This window comes from Polyodon spathula, chromosome 28 (assembly GCF_017654505.1).
Source record: "Polyodon spathula isolate WHYD16114869_AA chromosome 28, ASM1765450v1, whole genome shotgun sequence".
Classification (NCBI taxonomy): Eukaryota; Metazoa; Chordata; class Actinopteri; order Acipenseriformes; family Polyodontidae; genus Polyodon; species Polyodon spathula.
This window is the reverse complement of record NC_054561.1, coordinates 8,161,593-8,184,589: the sequence shown is the minus strand read 5'-3', so window position 1 is coordinate 8,184,589 and position 22,997 is coordinate 8,161,593. Positions and strand designations below refer to the sequence as shown.

Sequence of the window (22,997 nt, the reverse complement as noted above, 5' to 3'; positions counted from 1 at the left end):
TCTTACTGTAAATAAGATCAGACTGAGCATTGTGCCCTCTCTCTATTTCACACGCAGGGAAACATGACTAACTATTAATACAAAAGAAAAGTTTTATTGGCCCTATTACAGATGCACATCAACAAGAAAGAAAGGAAATTCCAGAAAGCAGATTACAAGTCCTCCCCCTGATCCTGCTGCTCGCCGCTGTCTGGCTGCTCACAGTTCTGAGCCTGCAGCTTCTGCATCTTAGTGATCAGCTCTGAAGGGAGAGAGGTGTGGAATTAAAACGTCTCCAATGTTTTCACCATGTCGCAGTAGGGTGAGAGTGTGCGTGTGCAGCGTTGCGCTGAGGGAACACGGAGCTACTTTGTGGCTCGTAACCTGGTTTCAGGCCGCTGCACGGCACACCAGGGGAGACTTGGGGTTTGACACAGTGACCTAAAACTAAGTCTCCCAGAACCAGGTTTCAAGCCACTGTTTCTGAAAAAGTGGCTTAGTGTTCCCTCAGCTGAAGGTACATTTTTTTCAAAGCAGTACCTTTAGCAGGATTGAAGACGCCGTTGGTCTGCTCGTTGCACACGTAGCATCGCTGGGACTTGCGGTAATGCTGCAGCGCACAGCTCTCACAGAAATAGTGACGACACCTGCAGACGCAGAGGAGAGGAAATCAGGGGCTCTGCATGGGGAGGGGGAAGGGAGGGGAGAGCGGAATGGAACGTACTTGGTGATAACAGGGTTTTTGAAGGACTCTCTGCAGATGAAGCACTTGAAGGGCAGGTCCTCTTCATCGCTGCTCACCTCATAGTTCTCATCGTCTGCTCAGGAGGGCAGAAAGGAGAGGAGACCCTGTTACAGCCAATGCCGTCAGCATCTTTATACATTACTGGACTTAAAACTGGCACATGAGAATCTGGGTCAACTATTTGGAATATTACAATACAGCTTTGCTTCGAGAACCTGTGAAATTCTGTGGTAGAAGTTTCTAAGACAATATATGCAGGGAGTACCTCTAACAGTTCATCTGATCAAATCTCTATGCGATGTGCTTACGTTGAAGCTATAACCTGCATTTATTTATTTCTGGTGACTTGACAGAAATTAGTAATTTGGCTAAATAAACAGCAAACCAGGAACTGCAACAATTAGCCCTTGAGGGCTCAGCGTTTGCACCCCAGCGCTCCTGCACAGTGGAAGCAGGGCCTCACCGTTGGCCCCATAGCGGCCCTCGTCCAGCTCCCTCTCGATCTGCCAGCCATGCTTGTAGTCGGAGCGGTCGTGCAGGAACTTGCAGCTGTCTGCGAGACACAGGATACAGTGAGCAAAGAACAGGAAATCAGAGGGGATGGAGAAACACGAAAGAGTCACTATGAAGAAGCGACAAGCTTTATCAAATAGGAGAAGTGGTCTTATTATTATCTAAAAAAGACAACAAAAAAGACTTTCAGTCTAGAAATGTTTCTCGTTGAATTTATTAACGTTTCTTTTAATATTTCTACATTCGGCACACACTAGTGTTTAATAGTTCTGGATGAGGAAGGAATCAAGTGAAGGCTGTGGGGGGGGGGGTGTTTGAGACGAGCAGGGGGGATTGTTTGAGAGGAGGGGGGTAGTGTTTGAGACGAGCAGGGCAGTAATTTTACCTCCAAAGCCACAGAAACCGGTCTCCTTATAGTCTTTGCAGATGTCAGGCTGGTAGTCCCACCTCACTGTCGCCCTCAAGTGGTCGGGGGCTCGAATCGGACCTTTCCTACAGAAAATAACTTGCTTTTATCAGAATGAGTCATAGAAAGATACTGCAATAAAATCCATTCACAGCAAACCCTGCCTCACAGACTCCCGTTCTATTAGAGTGTGAGCCAGCATCGATCAGAGGACAGCTGGAGAGGGTCGTGTATTTTATTACAGTAACAGAGAGCCCTCCATTCTGCTGTGTTTGTTTGTTTTTTCATGAGTTCTGCCAGTGAACTGCAATCTTGGGGGGGGTCTCAGTCCAGACCGGGCTGATCTCAGTCTGCTGCCGATGGAAGCGAACAGGACTGACTTCAACCCACCTTCAACTCTGTCCTTACCTGACCATCCCGGAGGAGGCATTGCCCATCGATGTGTCCCTACCTGACCATCTCGGAGGAGGCATTGCCCATCGATGTGTCCTTACCTGACCATCCCGGAGGAGGCATTGCCCATCGATGTGTCCTTACCTGACCATCCCGGAGGAGGCATTGCCCATCGATGTGTCCTTACCTGACCATCCCGGAGGAGGCATTGCCCATCGATGTGTCCTTACCTGACCATCCCGGAGGAGGCATTGCCCATCGATGTGTCCCTACCTGACCATCTCGGAGGAGGCATTGCCCATCGATGTGTCCCTACCTGACCATCTCGGAGGAGGCATTGCCCATCGATGTGTCCCTACCTGACCATCTCGGAGGAGGCATTGCCCATCGATGTGTCCTTACCTGACCATCCCGGAGGAGGCATTGCCCATCGATGTGTCCCTACCTGACCATCTCGGAGGAGGCATTGCCCATCGATGTGTCCTTACCTGACCATCCCGGAGGAGGCATTGCCCATCGATGTGTCCTTACCTGACCATCCCGGAGGAGGCATTGCCCATCGATGTGTCCTTGGGTTTGATAAACTTCTGGTAGTTATTGAGCCCCCGGTAGATTTTATCATCGTCCTTCCCAGTTATCTCCTGTTGAAGACGAAAGTAATGCATACAAGGCGAGAGGTTTTTTAAAAAGTACACTTCTACATAATTAATGAGACCATATCATTAATGAAGGACTACTACTAGCCAGAACTGCCTTTATCTTTAAAAGACACAATAAGTTACTGGAATAATGCAAATTGAGGTGTCTGTGTGTGTGAGGGGTCAGTAGTGTGTGTGTATGTGTGTGTGTGCGTGAGTGAGGGCAGTGAGAGGTCAGTATTCTCCAGCACAGGCAGGTCAGTCAGGGGGTCAGTATTCTCCAGCACAGGCAGTTCAGTCAGGGGGTCAGTATTCTCCAGCACAGGCAGGTCAGTGAGGGGTCAGTATTCTCCAGCACAGGCGGGTCAGTGAGGGGTCAGTATTCTCCAGCACAGGCGGTCAGTGAGGGGGTCAGTATTCTCCAGCACAGGTCAGTCAGGGGGTCAGTATTCTCCAGCACAGGCGGGTCAGTGAGGGGTCAGTATTCTCCAGCGCAGGCAGGTCAGTGAGGGGTCAGTATTCTCCAGCACAGGCGGTTCAGTGAGGGGGTCAGTATTCTCCAGCACAGGCAGGTCAGTGAGGGGTCAGTATTCTCCAGCACAGGCGGGTCAGTGAGGGGTCAGTATTCTCCAGCGCAGGCAGGTCAGTGAGGGGTCAGTATTCTCCAGCACAAGCAGGACTTTAGGGGCAGCGAAGGGTCAGTATTCTCCAGCACAGGCTGGTCTGTGTGGGTAGCGAAGGGTCAGTATTCTCCAGCACAGGCTGGTCTGTGTGGGTCAGGGGTATGAGGCTCACCTCCTGCACTCTCTGGCTGCGCTCAAAGATGGCCTGCGCATCCTTGTCCTTTTCTGTGTCCAGCTGGTACACCGCTGTGGCGCCCATGTCCTCAGGACCCTCCGCTTTCTACAGAGAGAGGGGGAGCGTCACCCACAACCACTACACAGTGAACAGCACTGCATGCAGAAATACTCAAAACGCTGTGCGTTCCACGACAAACACTTCAGCTCCACTGATTAACAGTGCTACAAAACTACACTTCAAAATCACATCCAAATTCTACAAAGATTCACAGTAGCTAACATCCACTCATACACAGGGTTATTTATTTATATATATACATATATACACACACACACACACACACAAATAACAACAGTGACTAAACTGTCCCTCTCTCAGCTCAGGTGTTAAAGCATTGCTGGGATGTGCACAAGCCCTCATTGCACCCAGATCCTTCAGGAGCTACGTACAGCAGATCTGGTGGATTTGTACTCGACAGTGATTTTATTTGACTTCGACTTCTCTTGCTCTCCGTCGCTGTCGCTGGAAGACACCTTTTCCTTTTCCAACTTCTTTGTCTGAGGAGCACAGAAGTGAACATTGCATTAATACAATACCACAGCGTACCACACCATACCATTTAAACAGCATCCCTCCAGCGCAAGCACCCCGGGGCACTTTACAAAAAAAAACACAGCAAGCCACTGAGAGCTTCAAACTGCTTGTTAGTGAAAGGCCAGATCAAAGATCTGTTTTAAGCTTAGTTTTAAATAAATGCTGCCAGACGCAGCACTGCAGATGCAACGTGGAAGTGAAGGAGCTGGAACAATAAGCCTTCGTTCTGCAGGATTGTAAAGGAGTTCTCGTACCACAGCAAACAAGAGGCCTCGTTGGCAGATCTTAAAGTACCAGCAGGCTTGTAGGGAATAAGAAACTCTCACAGACAGACAGAGCCTTGACTAGCCCTGGAAGAGAGGCCCAGCGTTTCAAAACACATGAACAGGTTTAGTTTAGTGAGGGAGTCATGCAGAGGAGTGACTGTGTGGTGTATGTGTCTAGCAGATTTTCCCCTGAGCCTTGAATCACAGCCGTGACACAGCGCTAGCACCGCTACCAATAAACCCTGCCGGACTCCCTCCCTGCAGACTGAAACTGCGTACTGGTATTTTCAGGTACATGTTAAAACGTGGTACGGAGAGGTACGCCACTTACTCGCGTTACCTAAACAACGTCGGCTAAGAAAGCAGAGAAACGTCCCTTCAGATCCGGTGCATGTTTGTTTTTTTGGTCTATTACTTTTTTAATGGAATTGATCATATTGTCCAGTCTTTTACATTGGTTTTAACTTATATTTTTCCACTATTAAGAAAAAAGTATGTGAATATTTATCATGCACAATACATTTGGTCTTGTAAATGTGTTTACCTGTGCGGCTTGCAAAAATAATTCTGTAGAATTAACTTTAGCATTTGCGTTACATTTTCTTACAAATCTTACAACCACAACAATTGATTGCACCTGTACCGAAATCTGGCAGCTTACCACTTTCTTACACTGCACAGGTCACGCTTTGGTAGGGGTACCACATTCTGACCCCACACCCTTCTCTTACCCTCTGGATCATGGGATTAGCCGGCCCTGCCTTCCTCTCCTTCCGCTTCACCGCATTCTTCTCCTCGTCGCTGTTGCTGCCTGTGTGAAAGTGCATCGAGTCTCTTCAATATAGCATCGCTTGGTATATCACCAGTACACACATTTCACTAAAGTCCTATCACTGCTACCACAAGCTGCTATAACCCTGTGATCTCAAAGATACAAACGCGGCTTTTTAAAACAGCATAGACAACTGGTATACCGCTACATGAAATACACTAGACTTGGTCGCGCTGGGTCGATTACAACATACCAAATGCAGTCCACTTGATGTGTCTAACTAGTGGATTAAGCAGGTTTAGGCCACTTGATTGTACGAAAGTTAATTCACCTTCAAATGCCGATTGTAGCGTACCAGAACTTAATCATCAAAGGCAGATCATCTGCTAAATGAGATTAAACAAGATCCCGATTGCAGCGTACCAAATCAGATTCGTGATGATCCTATTCAAGTGGACTGACTCAGTCCTGTGAAGGACAAGACTAACCACGCTTGCTCGTTTTAAGCATTTACTACTTAAATTTACAAAGACGGCTACTTTTTTTTCTCTGAAATGACGAGTCCCTCTGAAAACTATATTCAGTACATTTCTTTATTTCAGTCAGGTTCGGGCAGAGAGATTCGTGAGAATAAAGTCTTGCACACATTAATATTATATATATATATATATATATATATATATATATATATATATAAATATATATATTATAATGCTCTACATTTTAATAATTTCTACATTTTAAATAAGCATTTTAATCACTCGTGTATTTTTAATCTCGTTTTCAGTTTAAGGCAATGCAATTTCAGTTAATATGTTTTAACTATAAACTAATGGTTCATTATAACGCATTTAAACGTGTCTGTGCCTCTGCAGCCTCGATGCAAGTACAGTCAGATCCGCCAGTTTGAAATGCGCACGAAAAAGACATTGCATTTATTTGTATTTAAATATGTTTGTAATAAAAACGCGTCTTTCTTGCTGCAGAGGGGTCACTTTATAACATAACTTAGGTGTTTTAACATCATGTAAAATATAATCGCAGTATCTATCGGAAGCCATATAGTAGTGCAGGATTTCGTGTTAGACTTCGAAATGTCAAATTTGTCAGTTTTTCATTAAGCATATGGAAAACTACAAAGCGGTGTGTGATTCAGTATGTTAACGTGACTTTATTCAGCAGCTTTCATTCGACTTTATGAAGCAAAGCGAGTTCATTCTACAGGGTGATGCAAAGCGCTTGGCCGAGCTGCAGGTCAGTCCCCATTATCGGTCCGACTGGTTCCGATCAGTCGACCCCGTCCCGGATCGCGGGTTTGGTGGCTGCGCTCAGGGCTGAATTGGACGGATCTGCAGGATTTCAGTCCTCTTGATCAGCCCTGGCCCCGCTGCCACTGACCCGGGCTCTCTCGCAGCTCTCCCCGCAGCCGCACTCCACTCACCCGCGTCGCTGTCGCTTGCTTTCCGCTTCCGAGCTGTGAATTTTTTGTTCGTTTTTTTAAACAGAAATGTGCAGGTGGCTTTGGGCTCTTCGTTTTCAGCCATTTTAGTTCTTCAATAACAAACAAACAGCCCGGATGCTGAGACGCGGCCGCTTTTAGGTGCAGTTATATAACAGCGCCACCTAGCGCAGGAGACGGGGGTCCTCCCGAAGTGAATATAGCGATCAATGGGGTTTTCTTTTTTTTTTTTTTCTATTACTAGGACAGCCCCGCTCTATCCCGACCGCAGCGCCGCCTGGTGGCGAGTCTGTAGCTGCGCATCACTGTTCTGCACGGCTGTACAAGTCACCTGTTTTTTTTAACTTTCTTAACCCCACAGGTGAACTCACCTGGGTCGATTGCAGCGGATCAGTGCTGTAGTTCACAACACGTTTAATAATGGGCAGACTAGAAAATCCTGCAGACTCATCTAACCCTGATTGCAGCGACCAAACAGACGATCCCAGAACTAGTTTAAGTGATCGGAACAAGTCAGACCGATAATGGGGACTGACCTACATCTACGTCCAAACGCTTTGCATCACCCTGTACAAATTCTAGGTGATGGAAAAGCTTTGGTCATCGCTGTGTGAACCTTTCTTTACTGATCCGATAGGTGGAATTCAGCGTCAGATAAATGTATAAAATGATCCCTCTACAGCAAGAAAGACGCGTTTTTATTACAAACATATTTAAATACAAATAAATGCAATGTCTTTTGCGTGCGCATTTCAAACTGGCGGATCTGACTGTACTTGCATCGAGGCTGCAGAGGCACAGACACGTTTAATTGCGTGATAATGAACCATTAGCTGTTTATAGTTAAAACATTAACTGAAATTGCATTGCGTTAAACTGAAAACAAGATCAAAGATACATGATTAAAACGCTCATTTAAATTGTACAGCCTGGGAAACGATTAAAATAATTAATCGCGATTAATCGCATGGCTTTCTGTAGAAATCTCGATTAATAGCAATTTTTGGAAGTTCTCAAATTTGGCCCTAAATAAAGAATTTTCCATTTAAAAAGCAGTGTGTTATGTTAAAGGCGTACTGTGTGTTATTGTAAGGGAAAGGAACACAAAATAATCTGTATCATAAAGTTTTAAAGCAAAGAACCAAAGTTCACTGTAATTTACAGCTTTTCATGCCCCCAATGTTAGTAGGCCTACTTCCTGGGCGATGTTTTTGAAGTTAGAACACACGTGTGCTTGTTGTCATCTACACTTTAAATCCCCAACAAACTTTTGGCAACATCGTCTGTCTGCCTGTCTGTCTGTCTGTCTGTCCTCTCTCTCTCTCTCTCTCTCTCTCTCAATTCCAAATGAGGTATAGGAAAAATGGCTCTATGAATACCAAGAACAAAGAGCTTTTAAATATTCCAAAGAACCTATTCCTTTCCACTGAGCCAGTTACTAAGCCAAACAAGCCTGTTGACATTTTCACCTGATTAAGCTGATCTCTTCTTCTGGACAATATGCCCAGAGAGAGAAGACAACCTCTCACAAGGTACTGATGTGGCAGGCAGTCTGCGGGGGCGATTACTTTTTCACACAGGCCCATTGGGTGTTGTATAACTTTCTTTAATAAATAAATGAAATAAGTATCCAAATTGTGTGTTATTTATTCACTCAGGGTCCCTTTTATCTAATATTAGATTTTGGTTGAAGATCAGATAACATTCAGTGTCAAAAATATGCAAAAATGCAGAAAATCAGACAGGGGGCAAATACTTTTTCACGGCACTGTATATATATATATATATATATATATATATATATATATAATATTATATATATATATATAGATATATATATTATATATATACTACCTGAATATATGACGAATGACGGACATAAAGAAATGTACTGAATAAACTTTTCAGATGTACTCATCATTTCAGAGAAAAAATGCAGCTGTCCCTGTAAATTAATATTAAGAAGTAAATGCTTGGGACGGTTAGACTTGTCCTTCACAAGACTGAGTCAATCCACTTGAACAGGATCATCACGAGTCTGATTTGCCACGCTGCAATCAGGATCTTGTTTAGTCTCATTCAGAGCTGAACCCATGGACTGGGTGCAACAACAGCAGGGCTAGTGTGAGTTTCTAACCCTGCTAAAACTCCTGGCTCCTGATCATTTCAATATTAATAATAATACTAGACTTCACTGAGGGGAGTTCTGAATCCCAGGACTGGGTGCAGCAGCAGCAGGGCTAGTGTGAGTTTCTAACCCTGCTCAAACTCCTGGCTCCTGATCATTTCAATATTAATAATAATACTAGACTTCATTGAGGGGAGCTCTGAACCCCAGGACTGGGTGCAGCAGCAGCAGGGCTAGTGTGAGTTTCAATTGCGTGAACACGAAATAAACCCTCTTGTTTTTTTAGATGAATTCCCTCTCAAACAAATAATGCCAGGAATTAAATGTATTTTATTTTTTTATTGGTATTACATTTTTTTTTTTTGTAAATAAACAAAATGAAATATGAACTTTACTGCTTTCTTTCAGTGGGAGATAGTATATAATGCTCCTGCTTGCTCTTGTTCTGCAGGCTCTCGGCGTGGTACTTCTCATAGGTTTCGGAGAAGTCCCTCTGCAGGAACTCCCCGCCGCCGTCCCCGGCTCTGCAGTGGCTGGACTGTGACCTCGCTGCTCCTGCAGTGGCTGGACTGTGACCTCGCTACTCCTGCAGTGGCTGGACTGTGACCTCGCTGCTCCTGCAGTGGCTGGTCTGTGACCTCGCTGCTCCTGCAGTGGCTGGACTGTGACCTCGCTGCTCCTCCAGCAGTGGCTGGACTGTGACCTCGCTCCTCCAGCAGTGGCTGGACTGTGACCTCGCTGCTCCTGCAGTGGCTGGACTGTGACCTCGCTCCTCCAGCAGTGGCTGGACTGTGACCTCGATCCTCCAGCAGTGGCTGGACTGTGACCTCGCTGCTCCTCCAGTAGTGGCTGGACTATGATCTCGCTCCTCCAGCAGTGGCTGGACTGTGACCTCGCTCCTCCAGCAGTGGCTGGACTGTGACCTCGCTGCTCCTCCAGCAGTGGCTGGACTGTGACCTCGCTCCTCCAGCAGTGGCTGGACTGTGACCTCGCTGCTCCTGCAGTGGCTGGACTGTGACCTCGCTGCTCCTGCAGTGGCTGGACTGTGACCTCGCTGCTCCAGCAGTGGCTGGACTGTGACCTCGCTGCTGCAGATTTCTGATCCCTGTTCAAAACAAGAAGGAAAACGAGCTCCTTTAAATACCCAGCTGAGATCTAAACTTGTCACTCAAATAAGCATAGAACAGAAGCCATGCTTTCGGTCCGCATCAGTTTCTCCCCTAACCCTTGAAGCTACACAAGTTCAAACAGCTTCTTCTTCAAATATACTTGAGAGAGACTCGAGGATCACAAGGAGGAAACTGACCATTCGGACCGGATCCAAAACATCAGTCCATTTTAAACCCTGTTTCATGCACCACTGTGCAAAAACAAGAAAGTTAGCATTGTTATCATTTAAGGGACACATTAAGGGTTAAAAAAAATGTGCATCACACAGCATGGAAACTGTACAGATTCAAGGAATTTGTTGATCTGTCTTAGGAGATCAAATTTTGGCTATTATATATATATATATATATATATATATATATATATATATATATATATATATATCTATATATATATATATATATATATATATATATATATATTTATAAGTAAATGTATAATGCCATGAGAAAAGTGGTGCTTTTATATAGCCAGATAAATATTATTGCCGTATACAAACAGATCGATTAGACCCCGATGCTGTATTTTAAGGTTTTAAAATGATTCCGTTGTAAATTAAGTGACGTCACAACTGTGCGAAAACAGATATGCCGTCACAGCGACGTAAATAAGAGTCAGTACTAAGAGTCAGTATAATCGTAAATCTCGAAAAACTACTCACTTCTAAATCTTTTGTAGTCATTTTTGTATTACTTTAGTATACATACATGTTAATTTGGATTCATATGTTGTTTTTTTCTGACTTTATGTGAACGAAAAGACACACATTTTCCCATTTTCCCATTGAAAATAGTGATATTTTGAAATACAATGTCCTGGTCACAAAAGCAAAGTTTGTGGGGAATAATAGCCATTTTCTATACTTTTGAGGCATAAGCAATTAGGAAATAACACTTACTACCCAGGAACAAAAATTGTGTTGCATAGTGTAATATTACTGCTGTAGTAAATCATATTGGGAGTCTATTGCAGCAGTTTTGTGTCCTGATTGGTCTAACATGCTGTTGTAGTCATCTGCATAGGTGTGGAAATATAACATTAAAACAGGATAAGATTCAAAACCAGGATGTTTTAGTGTCCGGGGAAGGCATGTTGAAATCCCAGGATGCGTTCCTCAAAACCGGGACAATCCAGAGAAAACAGGGCCAGGCAGCACCACAAGTATAATCAGGTTATATGGGCAGTGTGTGAGCTTCCTCGATAGGGACAGGTTTGTTTCACAAACATTTACGTGATGTGTGCCAGGACTTCACAATCACCGGACTGTGTGTGCCAGGACTTCACAATCACAGGAGTGTGTGTGCCAGGATTTCACAATCACAGGGGTGTGTGTGCCAGGACTTCACAGTCACAGGGGTGTGTGTGCCAGGACTTTACATCGCAGGGGTGTGTGTGCCAGGACTTCACATCACAGGGTCTGGCTCAACAGTTTCATAAGAACCTTCTCCTCTACTTCCATCCCATTCACTTTTATACATATACCATAGATCATTACCCCCAGTATGCAATACTTCACATTTCTTAACATTGAGATTCTTGCAATGTGTATTTTGGTCCTTTTATATAAATGAGGGACAGCCAGGGTTCAAGTGCAGCCGACTGTGATACCTCACTAAGTACACCCCCAATCTGATTTTCCGCCTCTCACGATTACTCTCTGCTTTCAGTTTTCTAACAGGTTCTGTATCAAATTACATGTCCTCCTCTGTTTCCTGCTGATTTGAATTGATGTATAAGTCTTCCAAATGGGTTAAGAAAGTAAGAAAGGTTACAAATGACAGGAGGCCATTCGGCCCATCTTGCTCGTTTGGTTGTTAGTATCTCATCAAGCAGCTTCTTGAAGGATCCCAGGGTGTCAGCTTCAAGAACATTACTGGGGAGTTGGTTCCAGACCCTCACAATTCTCTGTGTAAAAAAGTGCCTCCTATTTTCTGTTCTGAATGCCCCTTTGTCTAATCTCCATTTGTGACCCCTGTTCCTTGTTTCTTTTTTCAGGTCGAAAAAGTCCCCTGGGTCGGCACTGTCAATACCTTTTAGGATTTTGAATGCTTGGTTGCCACGTAGTCTTCTTTGTTCAAGACTGAGTAGGTTCACTTCTTTAGCATGTCTGCAATGACATGCCTTTTAAATCTGGGATAATTCTGGTCGCTCTTCTTTGCACTCTTTCTAGAGCAGCAATATTCTTTTTCTAGTGCGGTGACCACAACTGAACCCAATATTCAAGACGAGGTCTTACTAATGCATTGTACAGTTTTAACATTACTTCCCTTGATTTAAATTCAGCACTTTTCACAATGTATCCAAGCATCTTCTTGTTCCCCACCTTGTCTAGATGAAGACAACATTATAACTCCTAGATCTTTTTCATATATTCTTTCTTCAATTTCAGTATCTCCCATATTATATTTATAATGCACATTTTTATTTCCTGCATGCAGTACCTTACACTTTTCTCTATTAAATGTCATTTGACATGTTTCTGCCCAGTTCTGAATGTTGTCTAGATCATTTTGGATGGTCTTTGCTGCTGCAACAGTGTTTGCCACTCCTACTTTTGTGTTGTCTGCAAATTTAACAAGTTTGCTTACTATACCAGAATCTAAGGCATTAATGTAGATTAGGAATAGCAGAGGACCTAATACTGATCCCTGTGGTACTCCACTGGTTGTAGTGTGGGTGTAGCTAGAATCACTACTATAAAAATATACTTCAGTGAAATGAAGATTTTAAACTACAGTATGGTATAAAAAAAAAAAAAAAAATCCTTGCTATAATAAATTACAAGTAGCTAGATTCCCTAGACACACACACACACACACACACTGGGATTGCATACATAAAGTGTACAATACAGATGCACACGTTGTATTATTATTATTATTATTATTATTATTATTATTATTATTATTATTATTATGATTTGTGATATTGTTTTAAATATGCTGCAGGCACATCTCTGCCTTTAAAACAGCCGACGGCAGGCTGGGGAATACAGTGACACGTCACAGAGAGGCATTGGGGTTGACTGCCAGGAAACTCCCAGGTTTTCGTTCGGGCCTTACGCATGCTACATGAAAGACTTGCTGCACATATCTGATGTGGAAACACCTACACTGTGGAGTAAATGACGAATTACGAAATTGTTATTTAAATCGGAGCTGCATTCTGCACGTTTTGCACTTCAACAAAGGGGGTTCGGGAGCTTCAGCTGTTCTCCTGGCGTAGACAGCGCCCCCTAGCGTTAATGAAACTCGCACAGTTCAGAAGTCCACAAGAGGGCTACAAGTCCTACCGCTCGGGAAGGCGAGAGTTATTGTTCTATATGTATTATTGCTTATTAATACGCAGAATATTAAGCAGACAGAACTTCTATCATTGCCAAAACGTTTCCCTGTTCGTGCGCTACAATTTAATAAACACTGCACAAGAGAGTTTAATGTACTATATGGTATATAAAATTGAAGACAGCTTCGCAATATCCTTCAGCACATACCCGCTTCATAAAATTGCAATGCGTGAATATTGCACCGCGGTAGGGTTCCTGTCTACCGCATCTATTTTACACTGTTGAGATATTGATAATATTACTGCTGTAGTATTGACAGCCGATCAATATCGCGCGTCTATTGCATAGTATTGTATCCTGGCTGATCTCACGTGTGCTCAGTTTATGGTCGTGGCATTTAATGTCCCGGGAAGGCACAGTGAATTCCCGCGTTACCGTCCTCAGGTTCCTGATAAACGAGTGTGAGTCAGTGCCATTCATCGCTTGCGGCGTCTAGAGCCGCAAAACAGTGCGCTGCACCCAGCCGCCGTAACAATGCAAGAGCGACAGGCAGACACAGCGTTCATCAGATCGGGCAAGACGGTGCAAACAGCCCCGGGTTAGCTCCACACTAACGGAGGGGTCTTTGTTGTTTTTTTCTGGTAATGCGGATGCAGATTCCCTTCACTATTTCAGAGTATTGTGATCGTTTTCCAAAACGATTTACTTTAAAATGAATGCAAGACATTTCAATGAAAGCAGTTGCTTGGTGTTTATTCTTTATTGTTTCTTTTGCCTTTGTTCTGTCACTATTGTAATTGTGTACACGGCTTGTATTATCTGCAGATACAAAACTCCAGTTTAAAATATTAAAGACGTTTACTAATCGTGTGTGGTCTGAATGGATTCCTGATGTGGAACGACGTGGCTCAGAAACATTTCTTTCTTACTGAACACTGATAATGGAAAATCATAGATTACAGCTGTGTATAAAATATGAAGCCCTTGCATTGAGACTGACCAGGAACACCACCTCCATGTGGCACCATTGCAAAGTCATATTTAGCCTGCATGTTTTATAGAAGCCTGCAGGTACAAAGTGCCACCCTCAAGTGGAGACATGGCAGCAGCTCTGTGAGATTACACACACACACACACACACACACACACACACACACACACACACACACACACACACACACACACACACACACACACACACACAACTGCACACACCACACACACACACCCTCCTGACACACACACACACACTGACACACACACACACAATGGTGGAGGACTGTGTGAGAAGTTGGTGTGGTGTGTTTAGGGCTCCTCAGACACACACCCTTGTGTGAGTGAGTGTGTGTAGTGTGGAGGACTTTCGAGGACCCTGTCGATAGTGTGTCACACACATGACACCTCCTGTGTGTATGTGACACCACACAGTGGGGTAGGTGTGTCCTCCACCACACACACAACACACACACACCCTCCTGACACACACTCACACACACACACACACACACACACACACACACACACACCCTCCTGACAGCTCCTCACACACACACACACACCCTCCTGACAGCTCCTCACACACACACACCCTCCACACACACACACACACACACACACACACACACATCCTCGAGGAGTGTGTGTGTGTGGTACGTAATGTGTGTGGTGTGTGGGAGGACTATCGAGAGTGTGTGTGTGTGTGGGAGGACTGTCGAGGTGTGTGTTGCGAGTGGACTGTCGAGGACACCTGTGGAGTGTGTGTGTTGGGAGGACACTTTGGAGGATTGTGTGTGTGTGTTTTGTGTGTGGGAGGACTGTCGAGTGTGTGTGTGGACAGTGACTCCTGACAGCTCCACACACACACACACACACACACCCCCTCCTGAGCCTTCACACTCTCACACACACACACACACACACCTCCTGACACTCCACACACACACACACACACACACACCCTCCTGACAGCTCCTCACACACACACACCCTCCTGACAGCTCCTCACACACACACACACACCCTCCTGACAGCTCCTCACACACACACACACACCAGGACTGTCGAGGAGTGTGTGTGTGTGTGGGAGTACTGTCGAGCGAGTGTGTGTGTGTGTGGGAGGACTGTCGAGGAGTGTGTGTGTGTGTGTGTGGTCACTTCCCTCTGACAGCTCCTCACACACACACACACACCCTCCTGACAGCTCCTCACACACACACACACCCTCCTGACAGCTCCTCACACACACACACACCCTCCTGACAGCTCCTCACACACACACACACAATGAAACAGGCACCCCAATGAGACACACCCCCAATGAAACACGCACCCCCAATGAGACACACCCCCAAATAAACACGCACCCCAATGAGACACGCACGCAATGAAACACACCCCCAATGAGACACGCACCACAATGAGACACGCACCACAATGAAACACGCACCCCAATGAAACACGCACCCCAATGAGACACTCCCCAATGAAACACGCACCCCAAAGAAACACACCCCCAATGAGACACGCACCACAATGAAACACGCACCCCAATGAGACACTCCCAAATGAAACACCCCCCCAATGAACACCAACTTCTGTATTTCCGTTCCTCTTACCGCTCTGCTGGGACTGGCTCTGCAGCTCCAGTGTGGAACGCTACTCCCGCTCCCAAAACGGGTTTCTGCGCTGTGCTTCACACCTGCAGGCTATTCTCTAAACACCCTCACATCCATTTCCAACAGTTTAACAGGATTGGAAGCAAATCACTTCTTTAGATTTCCAGCACCCTGCCCCATGCCATACCCAAATCCTTTTTGAAAAATTCCCAATTCCAGTTCCTTCGAAGGGATCGGAATTGATATTTTAGAGACATACCGGTTGCGATTCTTTTAACTGCTTTCATTTGAAGCCAGTTTCATTGCAAACCGCGACATGCATTGAAGTGATGGTTGCCTCTTTGAGAAGCTTTTTCTAACAGGACACAGCTAAGTGCATTTTTTGTTAATGACGTGTCGGAATTGATTAAAGGGAATTGGAATTGGGAATTGGTCAAACGTGAACCACTGTGCAGCCTTTACCCTCGCGTACACGTCACCCCTGTGTAATATTTACCCTCGCGTACACGTTACCCCTGTGTAATATTTACCCTCCCGTACACGTGTTATTGTGAAGTGTTTCGATGATTTCCATCGTGGCGTTTCTTTTAAACATGTTTTCTAGGTGTGACGCGTCAAGGGATTACTTGTAATGAAAGGCGTTCTTCCTGCTGTATCATAATCACTGGGGGAGAGAGGTATTATTATAAATAAAATGTCTCAACATTTGAAATAAATTATACAATTTCTCAACTATGATAAATTAGAAACCATCACATCGCTAAACTTGTGCATTTTTTAATAACGTAACTTCATAATAATAATAATAATAATAAAATCGCTGCACCCGCCCGATGCCGATTGGAAACCCTTACACAGCAGAAAGCAAAGCGAGTCTCTACGAGACAGAGGGGCTTCCCGTTGTAGGAGGCAGGCTGCGTGGCGACCCAGAGCGGACCCGGCGTGTGCTGCGGGTCGGGATCGAGCCTCTGCGCGCAAAGACCAATCCGACCCATTCGATACTGGATCGAACCGACACCTGGAGAATAGTCAGCATACAATCACCCAACGGCATGAATCTCTGTTGATACAGTTAACTAAAACCCAGCCGACTAAAGCCCGGGGGGCTATTACATACCCCCCTCACAGCAGGACTGAGACTCTAGTGTAAAAAGTTGAAAACAACCTTTGCCCGTTTCCGAGGCAGCTGACCCGTTCAGTGCGAGACAGGAGGACACTGTCAAAGCATTGTTAAACCAATCGGGCACCTTTGAATAGAAAAAGCATCGGTCTTTGTAAACATTGGCGCTGTATTTTTCCATTCCAAGAAACCACGCAAGCTGATAAAATCATCCTTTAACACTTCGTAATTATACAGAATAAAAGGCAGCCCGGTTCTCCCGAGACCGGAACACGAAGCTCCCTCGAATTCTCTGCGCTCTTGAACTCCGTCACTTTGAAGAACGGTTCAGATTTCAACAGTCTGACCCAAAACAACGTGGACAATGACAGCACCGTTTCTGCAATCGACAGCGATTACTGTTTATAAGAACAACAAATAGCATCGCATTATATAAAGAAAGATATATTTACCATCTGTTATATCGTCTTCAGTCGCTGCGTATATAATTATACCATGCCAAGTCTCCTATGTATTTAATATTGCTTCATTCTCTTTTTTTTTGTTTTGTTTTTGTGGTTCTGGTTCGGTGCGGTCGGTCTCTGTGGAAGCCGAACAGCGCAGTGAACTTGATCTGGTGTTGCACTGAGTTCAGCATCAAACGCGCTGTCAATAAGCGGAGACGTCAATTACACCTGGAAACTGCGCGCCCTTCTGCCAGCGCCGTCACCATTTTATTACAAAAAACAAACAAACAAACAAAAACAGCGCACAAACCCCCTCCGTGGTACACACACACATATATATATTATACATTTACAAAGTTACTCAAACGTATTTAACAGTAAACTTGCTGTATTCACCATGTTTTGAATGGTCTTGTCGTTATTATTTTCGATGCATTAAGCAACAAACCAAACGTGCATGTCGGGTTCAGCGCCACTCAATGTAAAAATACCACCGATCACAATCAGGGACCGGGGACCGGGGACCGGGGACCGGGGGAGGACCGGGGAGGACCGGGGAGGACCGGGGGAGGGGGAGCGTGACCTGGATTCACGTACAATTTGAAGTAAACACAAGACACTCATCCAACTCGTTTCTGGATTAATAAAAAGCTTCAGTTCATCTTTTTTCGCTTTAAAATATATACATTCCATATTGAAAGTGTAAAAAGTCTTTAACTTTTTTTTTTTTTGGGGGGGGGGGACAAAAAGTGTACACAAATATTGTAATTAACAGGACCAACACGTTAAAAAGTAGTTGTGTTTATAAATCCCTCAAAAAGAAGACGTCTTCGATTTAAAAAAAAATAAAATATTAATATTTATAACAATATTGATGACGTCGGATTTATAAAAGTAACTACCGTACTTCCACACACAGGCTCATTCAGAAATGCTATTCGTGCTTCTCTTCGAGAGTCTCGCTGTTTTTAAGAGTTCATTCCGCCGTGGAGCCAGCGGGTCCCCTCTCCCCGCGTCTCCAGCCCTCGTTCTCGGTGCTCAGCGCTGTGTTGAGCGCCCTCAGTCTCTCCAGCTCCCCCTCCAGCTCTCTCACCCTGGGGCTCTCTGCCGCGGGGCTGTCGCCGCTCTTGCCGAGCCGGAGCCTCAGCCGGTTGTTCTCGTCCTCCAGGCGGGAGAGGCACTTCTCCAGCTCCAGGTACTCCCGCACCAGCTCCTGCTTGCTCTTGTTCTGCAGGCTCTCGGCGTGGTACTTCTCGTAGGTTTCGGAGAAGTCCCTCTGCAGGAACTCCCCGCCGCCGTCCCCGGCTCTGCCCATGCCGTCACTGCCGCCGCTGCCGTCCTCGTCCTCCTCCGGCTCCATGAACTCCTCCTCGCTGGCCGTGTCCTCGGAGCGGCTGAGCCCCGCCGGCCTCCGCGCCCCCAGCTCGGTCTTGAGGTCGGGCTCCTCCCGGTCGTGCTCCTCCATCAGGAACTGCGTGGTGTTGTAGGGAGCGACCGGCAGGCCCTTGGCGAACATCTCCTCCCGCACCCGGGAGGCCCGCGCCGTCTCCCGCTCGTCCAGCTCCTTCTTCTCCTCCCAGGACAGCTTGAAATACGGCTTCCAGCGACGCTTCTTCTTGGAGGGCCGCCGCCGGTGTTTCTTTTTACCGGGCAAGCTCTGAACCCCGCCTCCCCCTCCGCCAGGGCAACCGTGGTTCAGCCGCCGAACAGCCACGCCGCTCTCGCCCCGGACTTGGCTCCGATTACCTTCCCCAGGCCGGTCACCGCTGCGGCCGTGCTCCACGGAAACATCCGTCCCACCCGCGTCCCCGCCGGGCGCCTGGCACGGCTGTGCCGCCGCTGGGTACCTAGGCAGGGCTCTACCGGGACTCGCCTCTCGGTCTCCCAGCTCCTGCGGTTGGGAGTTGCTGCGGTCTAACCGCTGGTCTTCTGCAGAGCGCCCCCTAGCGCCGCGGTCCTCACTGGCTCCGGGAGGCTCCCAGGCTGCGCCGCTCCCACCTGTCGGGGGACCCGGAGTTTTCGGGTGATGCCTGTTGTCCGGAGCAGAAGCAGGATCTGACATTTCTCTTTTTTGTTGTTGTAATGACGAGGCCAGCGATAAAACCCGACAGGCACGCCGTACTCTCTAATGCCAGTCTATGGTTAAAACAAAAAACAAAACAAAAATGTGGTATTTGTTAGTTTTTGTCAGTTGCTAGTAATCTTCACGCTTTGCAAACAATGTTCTTGTTGCTTCTTAATTAGCAACATTTGGTAATTTAAGTTAACTGCAGTTAAAAAAAAATAATAATAATCTTGTTCATAAAAAAAAAAAAATCGTCTTGTCTTTTTTGTTGTTGTTTTTTTTTTTTTTTTTTTTGGATGATTCCCCTTTAACAGTTCGGAAGTATGGCTGTGTGTTCACCCCCCGCCCCTCGTCTCCGCTCCGGTTAACTCTTCACACGCTGCCCAACACGCCGCGCCTGCCTGCCTGCCTCCCTTCCCTCCTTCACAACCCAACTCACCGCTACCCGACACCACCGCCAACCCCACACTACTGTTCAGCACAGGCGCTTCGCCCTTATATAGGAGATCCCGCCGTCCTCAGTGCGCATGCGGCAACCGAGCGTGGCCAATGGTGCTATGGGAGTTGTAGTGAGCAAATCCTATCTCTTTCATTTAAACCTCGGTATAGAAAACTCATTCTCCCAGTACCCCGCTGCGTAATGACGACCTGTTAGCCAATCACATGCCTCGTCCTGTAACCAAACGCGGGTCCGCTTGAGCATGCAGGGATTGGCCGTGTCGGCACGTGCACTGTTGCTAAGCCCACATCAAAAAACAATTGGACAGAAGGCCTGTCAATCATAGTCCATTCTGCCCTATCGAGCCAGAAAGCCTGGAACAACCTATCGGACAGTACCATTCCCATATATCAGGGGGGGAATCAGATAGCAGCTGTAGAAAACCTCTTTTTTTTCAAAATACACAGACGAAAGAATAGAATTAACGTAATATTACCTATTAAATATATATTTATATATATTATTAAAATATATTTATACAATATAAATCATGTATTATCGAATTATGTACCATTAATGAAAGGCTCCACCTTCATGAAAATACTGTCTGCTCCCGAGTTGTAATATAGTCCCTCAGGCAAAATGTATCTCAGTTGAGTAAACGTTTTATAAAATGCTGAAGTGTATCACAAATAATCCTTATTTGAATACTTGATATATTTCTGTGTGTTTAAAAGGGAAGTTTGTTCCAATATGAACCGTCTTTTTGTCGAAGCGGATGGATATTAAGGCGCACGCCCCTCTCCTGTTTGAGATTAGATTGAGCTCTGAGCAGAATCCCGTGTAAAAACAAACGCGATTGAAATATAAACTTCAGTCAAAAAAAACAAACAAACCCAGGTTTAGCTTGTGTTTTATTTGATGATGTCCTCACTACTAACATTGTGATTCGATTGGTACAGACGGAGGTTTTGTTGAAATGTTTCGATTTGAGTCACAATCAGTTAACAAATACAACGCGTTTAATATGAAATCCAGTCCCCCTCCCTCCCGCCCCCCTTTGGGTAAATATAACCCCTTTCCATCTTGTGCATTCACCTACACTTGTCAATGTTGTCAAGGCAATAAACACATACACTTCTGAAGTGCCACTTTCCACCTCTATTGTATAGAGGGACTGCGATGGCGGGCGTGACTTATCGTGTAAACACGTATTACGGTACAACGGCCTTCTCTAACAAGACACCTCGGGGTTTTATTGTTAATAATAACGCCGGTAAGAATGTGTGTACGTGCGTGCATTTTACACAGTTGTGTATTCCGCATCAGGATGACGGAAACAGTCGACAGCATTTGGTATTCGCGAACTTAAGTACGAGCTCTGTGGTTGTCGACACGAAAACAAACGAGTAGTTATATTTCAGATTCCTCATTGTGCTGCTGCGCTTTGGGTGTATCGTGTGTGTGTCCAAATCTATCCAATCAGAAAATGGAAAACACTAGCACAACTCCGAAGCCCGAGCAAAAACACCATTTTGTTACATTTTCATTGCACTGCACACCACCAAGCGTGCAACTGTGTAGCTTCTAATATCCCGTGTGCAGAAACGTCACATTCTTTGTTGTGTAACTCACGGGGGGGGGGGGGGGGGGGGGGGGGGGGTGGGGGGGGGGGTGTACGTGATGTGGGTTACCTCAGTATAAATTAGGCCATAGAGCAATTGCAAAACCATAACACACTTGTCCTGTTGCGTTTACCTCCAGCAGATTCACAGTAAGAGATTGCAAAGGTGAATTGTCATTACATTTCTCCCTAGTTAATCTGTCTGGGCACCAGACTGGACCCTACTTGAGCGTCCAGTTTGTTTACATTCCCTAAAAATCTGTTTTAAATCAAAACTGTAATCCAGAACATGCAAAATTCAAATTATATGTAAAATCACAGATTGTTTGGGTGAAGTAAAAAATAAAGCAACACTGGTCCTGATCAGCACATGGGTGCATATTCACTCCATTCAGTGATGGCTTCTATATCATTTCAAATCAATGTTGTTGTGTTCTTTGACTTTTATTGGATAGAAAAGTCATTTTAATCATTTAGGTCAGGTTAATCTTTGTCCAAAATGTTCCTGAGGAAGTCACCCCCCCACCACCCCCCTGCAGCAGGTAATCACATTCTCACCTGAGCCCCTCAAACTCAACCTGGGCTATAGGGGTCCCCCATTCCCACTGCAAAGGAAGTGTCACAAAGCCAGGAGCCCTGGGATATTTTAGGGTACATTTCTGATATTTAGAGGGCTGAATGCATTTTATAACTTGTGCTGAAGAAGGTTCTTCATGACCACTGGACAAGTGGATACGAGAGGGAGGGGAAGAGAGATACAAGGGAGGGGAAGAGAGATACGAGAGGGAGGGGAAGAGAGATAAGGGAGGGAGGGGATCTGTACTCCAGCCCCTAATATACAAGAACTAAATCAAACAGCTTTATGGGCTATTTCAGTGTAAACAGGCAGAAACAGCTGAAGATAGTCAGTACCAACTGGTTAGTGAGAGTCGAACTGCAGTAGGGGGCGGCAGGGAGGGCGGAGGGCAGGGCAGGCTGGAGGGCAGGGTGGAGGGGGGATGCAGGTTTTGGTCATTCCAGTAAGCCCTGGGGGGGTCGCTGGGTGCAGCTGCTGTGTGAGAGAAAGAACCCGCACCCTGCTTCTCTCTCTGCAACCTGCTGCTCCTCAGATTTAAACAAGCGCTGGGTGAGAGGGGAACTCCTTCTCGTAGAATCGGCTCTGATTTTCAATAATACACACTCTCACAAAAATTAAAGTTTGATCTTTTCTCTATTTTCACTTTGATTCAAGTGAACTCGTTTTATTCCCCTCCAGCTACAACACTACCAGTTCACTTCCTGTGTGAACACAGGAAGTGGAAAGATGAGCTGACGTGGAAAACTTTATATCTGTGCTGGGCTGGGCTGCGCTGAGCTGGGCTGGGCTGTGCTGCGCTGAGATAGACTAGGATGGGCTGGGCTGGGCTAGGCTGTGCTGAGGTGAGCTAGCCTGGGCTGAGCTGGGCTAGGCTGGGCTGGGCTGGGGGCTGGGCTGGGCTGGGCTGGGCTGGGCTGGGCTGGGCTGGGCTGCCGACCCCGCACCTGAGCTGGTTACTAGC

General features: G+C 45.8%; 3 protein-coding genes across 3 annotated transcripts; all 3 read right to left on the bottom strand.

The window, feature by feature from the left end:
- Nucleotides 1-74: 74 nt before the first annotated feature.
- Nucleotides 75-6,690, bottom strand: rnf113a (ring finger protein 113A). Its single transcript, XM_041231584.1, has 10 exons — nucleotides 6,549-6,690; nucleotides 5,067-5,146; nucleotides 3,925-4,032; nucleotides 3,470-3,577; nucleotides 2,568-2,677; nucleotides 1,623-1,729; nucleotides 1,188-1,277; nucleotides 704-797; nucleotides 520-626; nucleotides 75-241 (listed from the first exon to the last, which is right to left on the bottom strand). The coding sequence occupies exons 1-10, from the start codon at nucleotides 6,649-6,651 to the stop codon at nucleotides 153-155; spliced, it is 996 nt and encodes a 331-aa protein (XP_041087518.1). The 5' UTR covers nucleotides 6,652-6,690; the 3' UTR covers nucleotides 75-152.
- A 2,368-nt stretch (nucleotides 6,691-9,058) lies between these two features.
- On the bottom strand, nucleotides 9,059-17,464 carry LOC121301970 (uncharacterized protein C2orf16-like). The gene is made up of 2 exons (XM_041231717.1): nucleotides 17,338-17,464; nucleotides 9,059-9,799 (listed from the first exon to the last, which is right to left on the bottom strand). The coding sequence occupies exons 1-2, from the start codon at nucleotides 17,338-17,340 to the stop codon at nucleotides 9,275-9,277; spliced, it is 528 nt and encodes a 175-aa protein (XP_041087651.1). The 5' UTR covers nucleotides 17,341-17,464; the 3' UTR covers nucleotides 9,059-9,274.
- Nucleotides 17,465-17,553: 89 nt separating this feature from the next.
- On the bottom strand, nucleotides 17,554-19,876 carry LOC121301968 (protein HEXIM1-like). Its single transcript, XM_041231716.1, has one exon. The coding sequence runs from the start codon at nucleotides 19,391-19,393 to the stop codon at nucleotides 18,308-18,310; it is 1,086 nt and encodes a 361-aa protein (XP_041087650.1). The 5' UTR covers nucleotides 19,394-19,876; the 3' UTR covers nucleotides 17,554-18,307.
- Between the last annotated feature and the right edge of the window lie 3,121 nt (nucleotides 19,877-22,997).

Bases quoted from the DNA above. Each gene is read 5' to 3' on its own strand.
- rnf113a (XM_041231584.1), bottom strand. From the start codon at position 6,651: ATGGCTGAAAACGAAGAGCCCAAAGCCACCTGCACATTTCTGTTTAAA. The intron at 4,033-5,066 runs GTAAGAGAAGGG...TGTGCTCCTCAG, and splicing joins CTAATCCCATGATCCAGAGG to ACAAAGAAGTTGGAAAAGGA. The intron at 1,730-2,567 runs GTAAGGACACAT...TATTTTCTGTAG, and splicing joins GCCTCCTCCGGGATGGTCAG to GAAAGGTCCGATTCGAGCCC.
- LOC121301968 (XM_041231716.1), bottom strand. From the start codon at position 19,393: ATGTCAGATCCTGCTTCTGCTCCGGACAACAGGCATCACCCGAAAACT.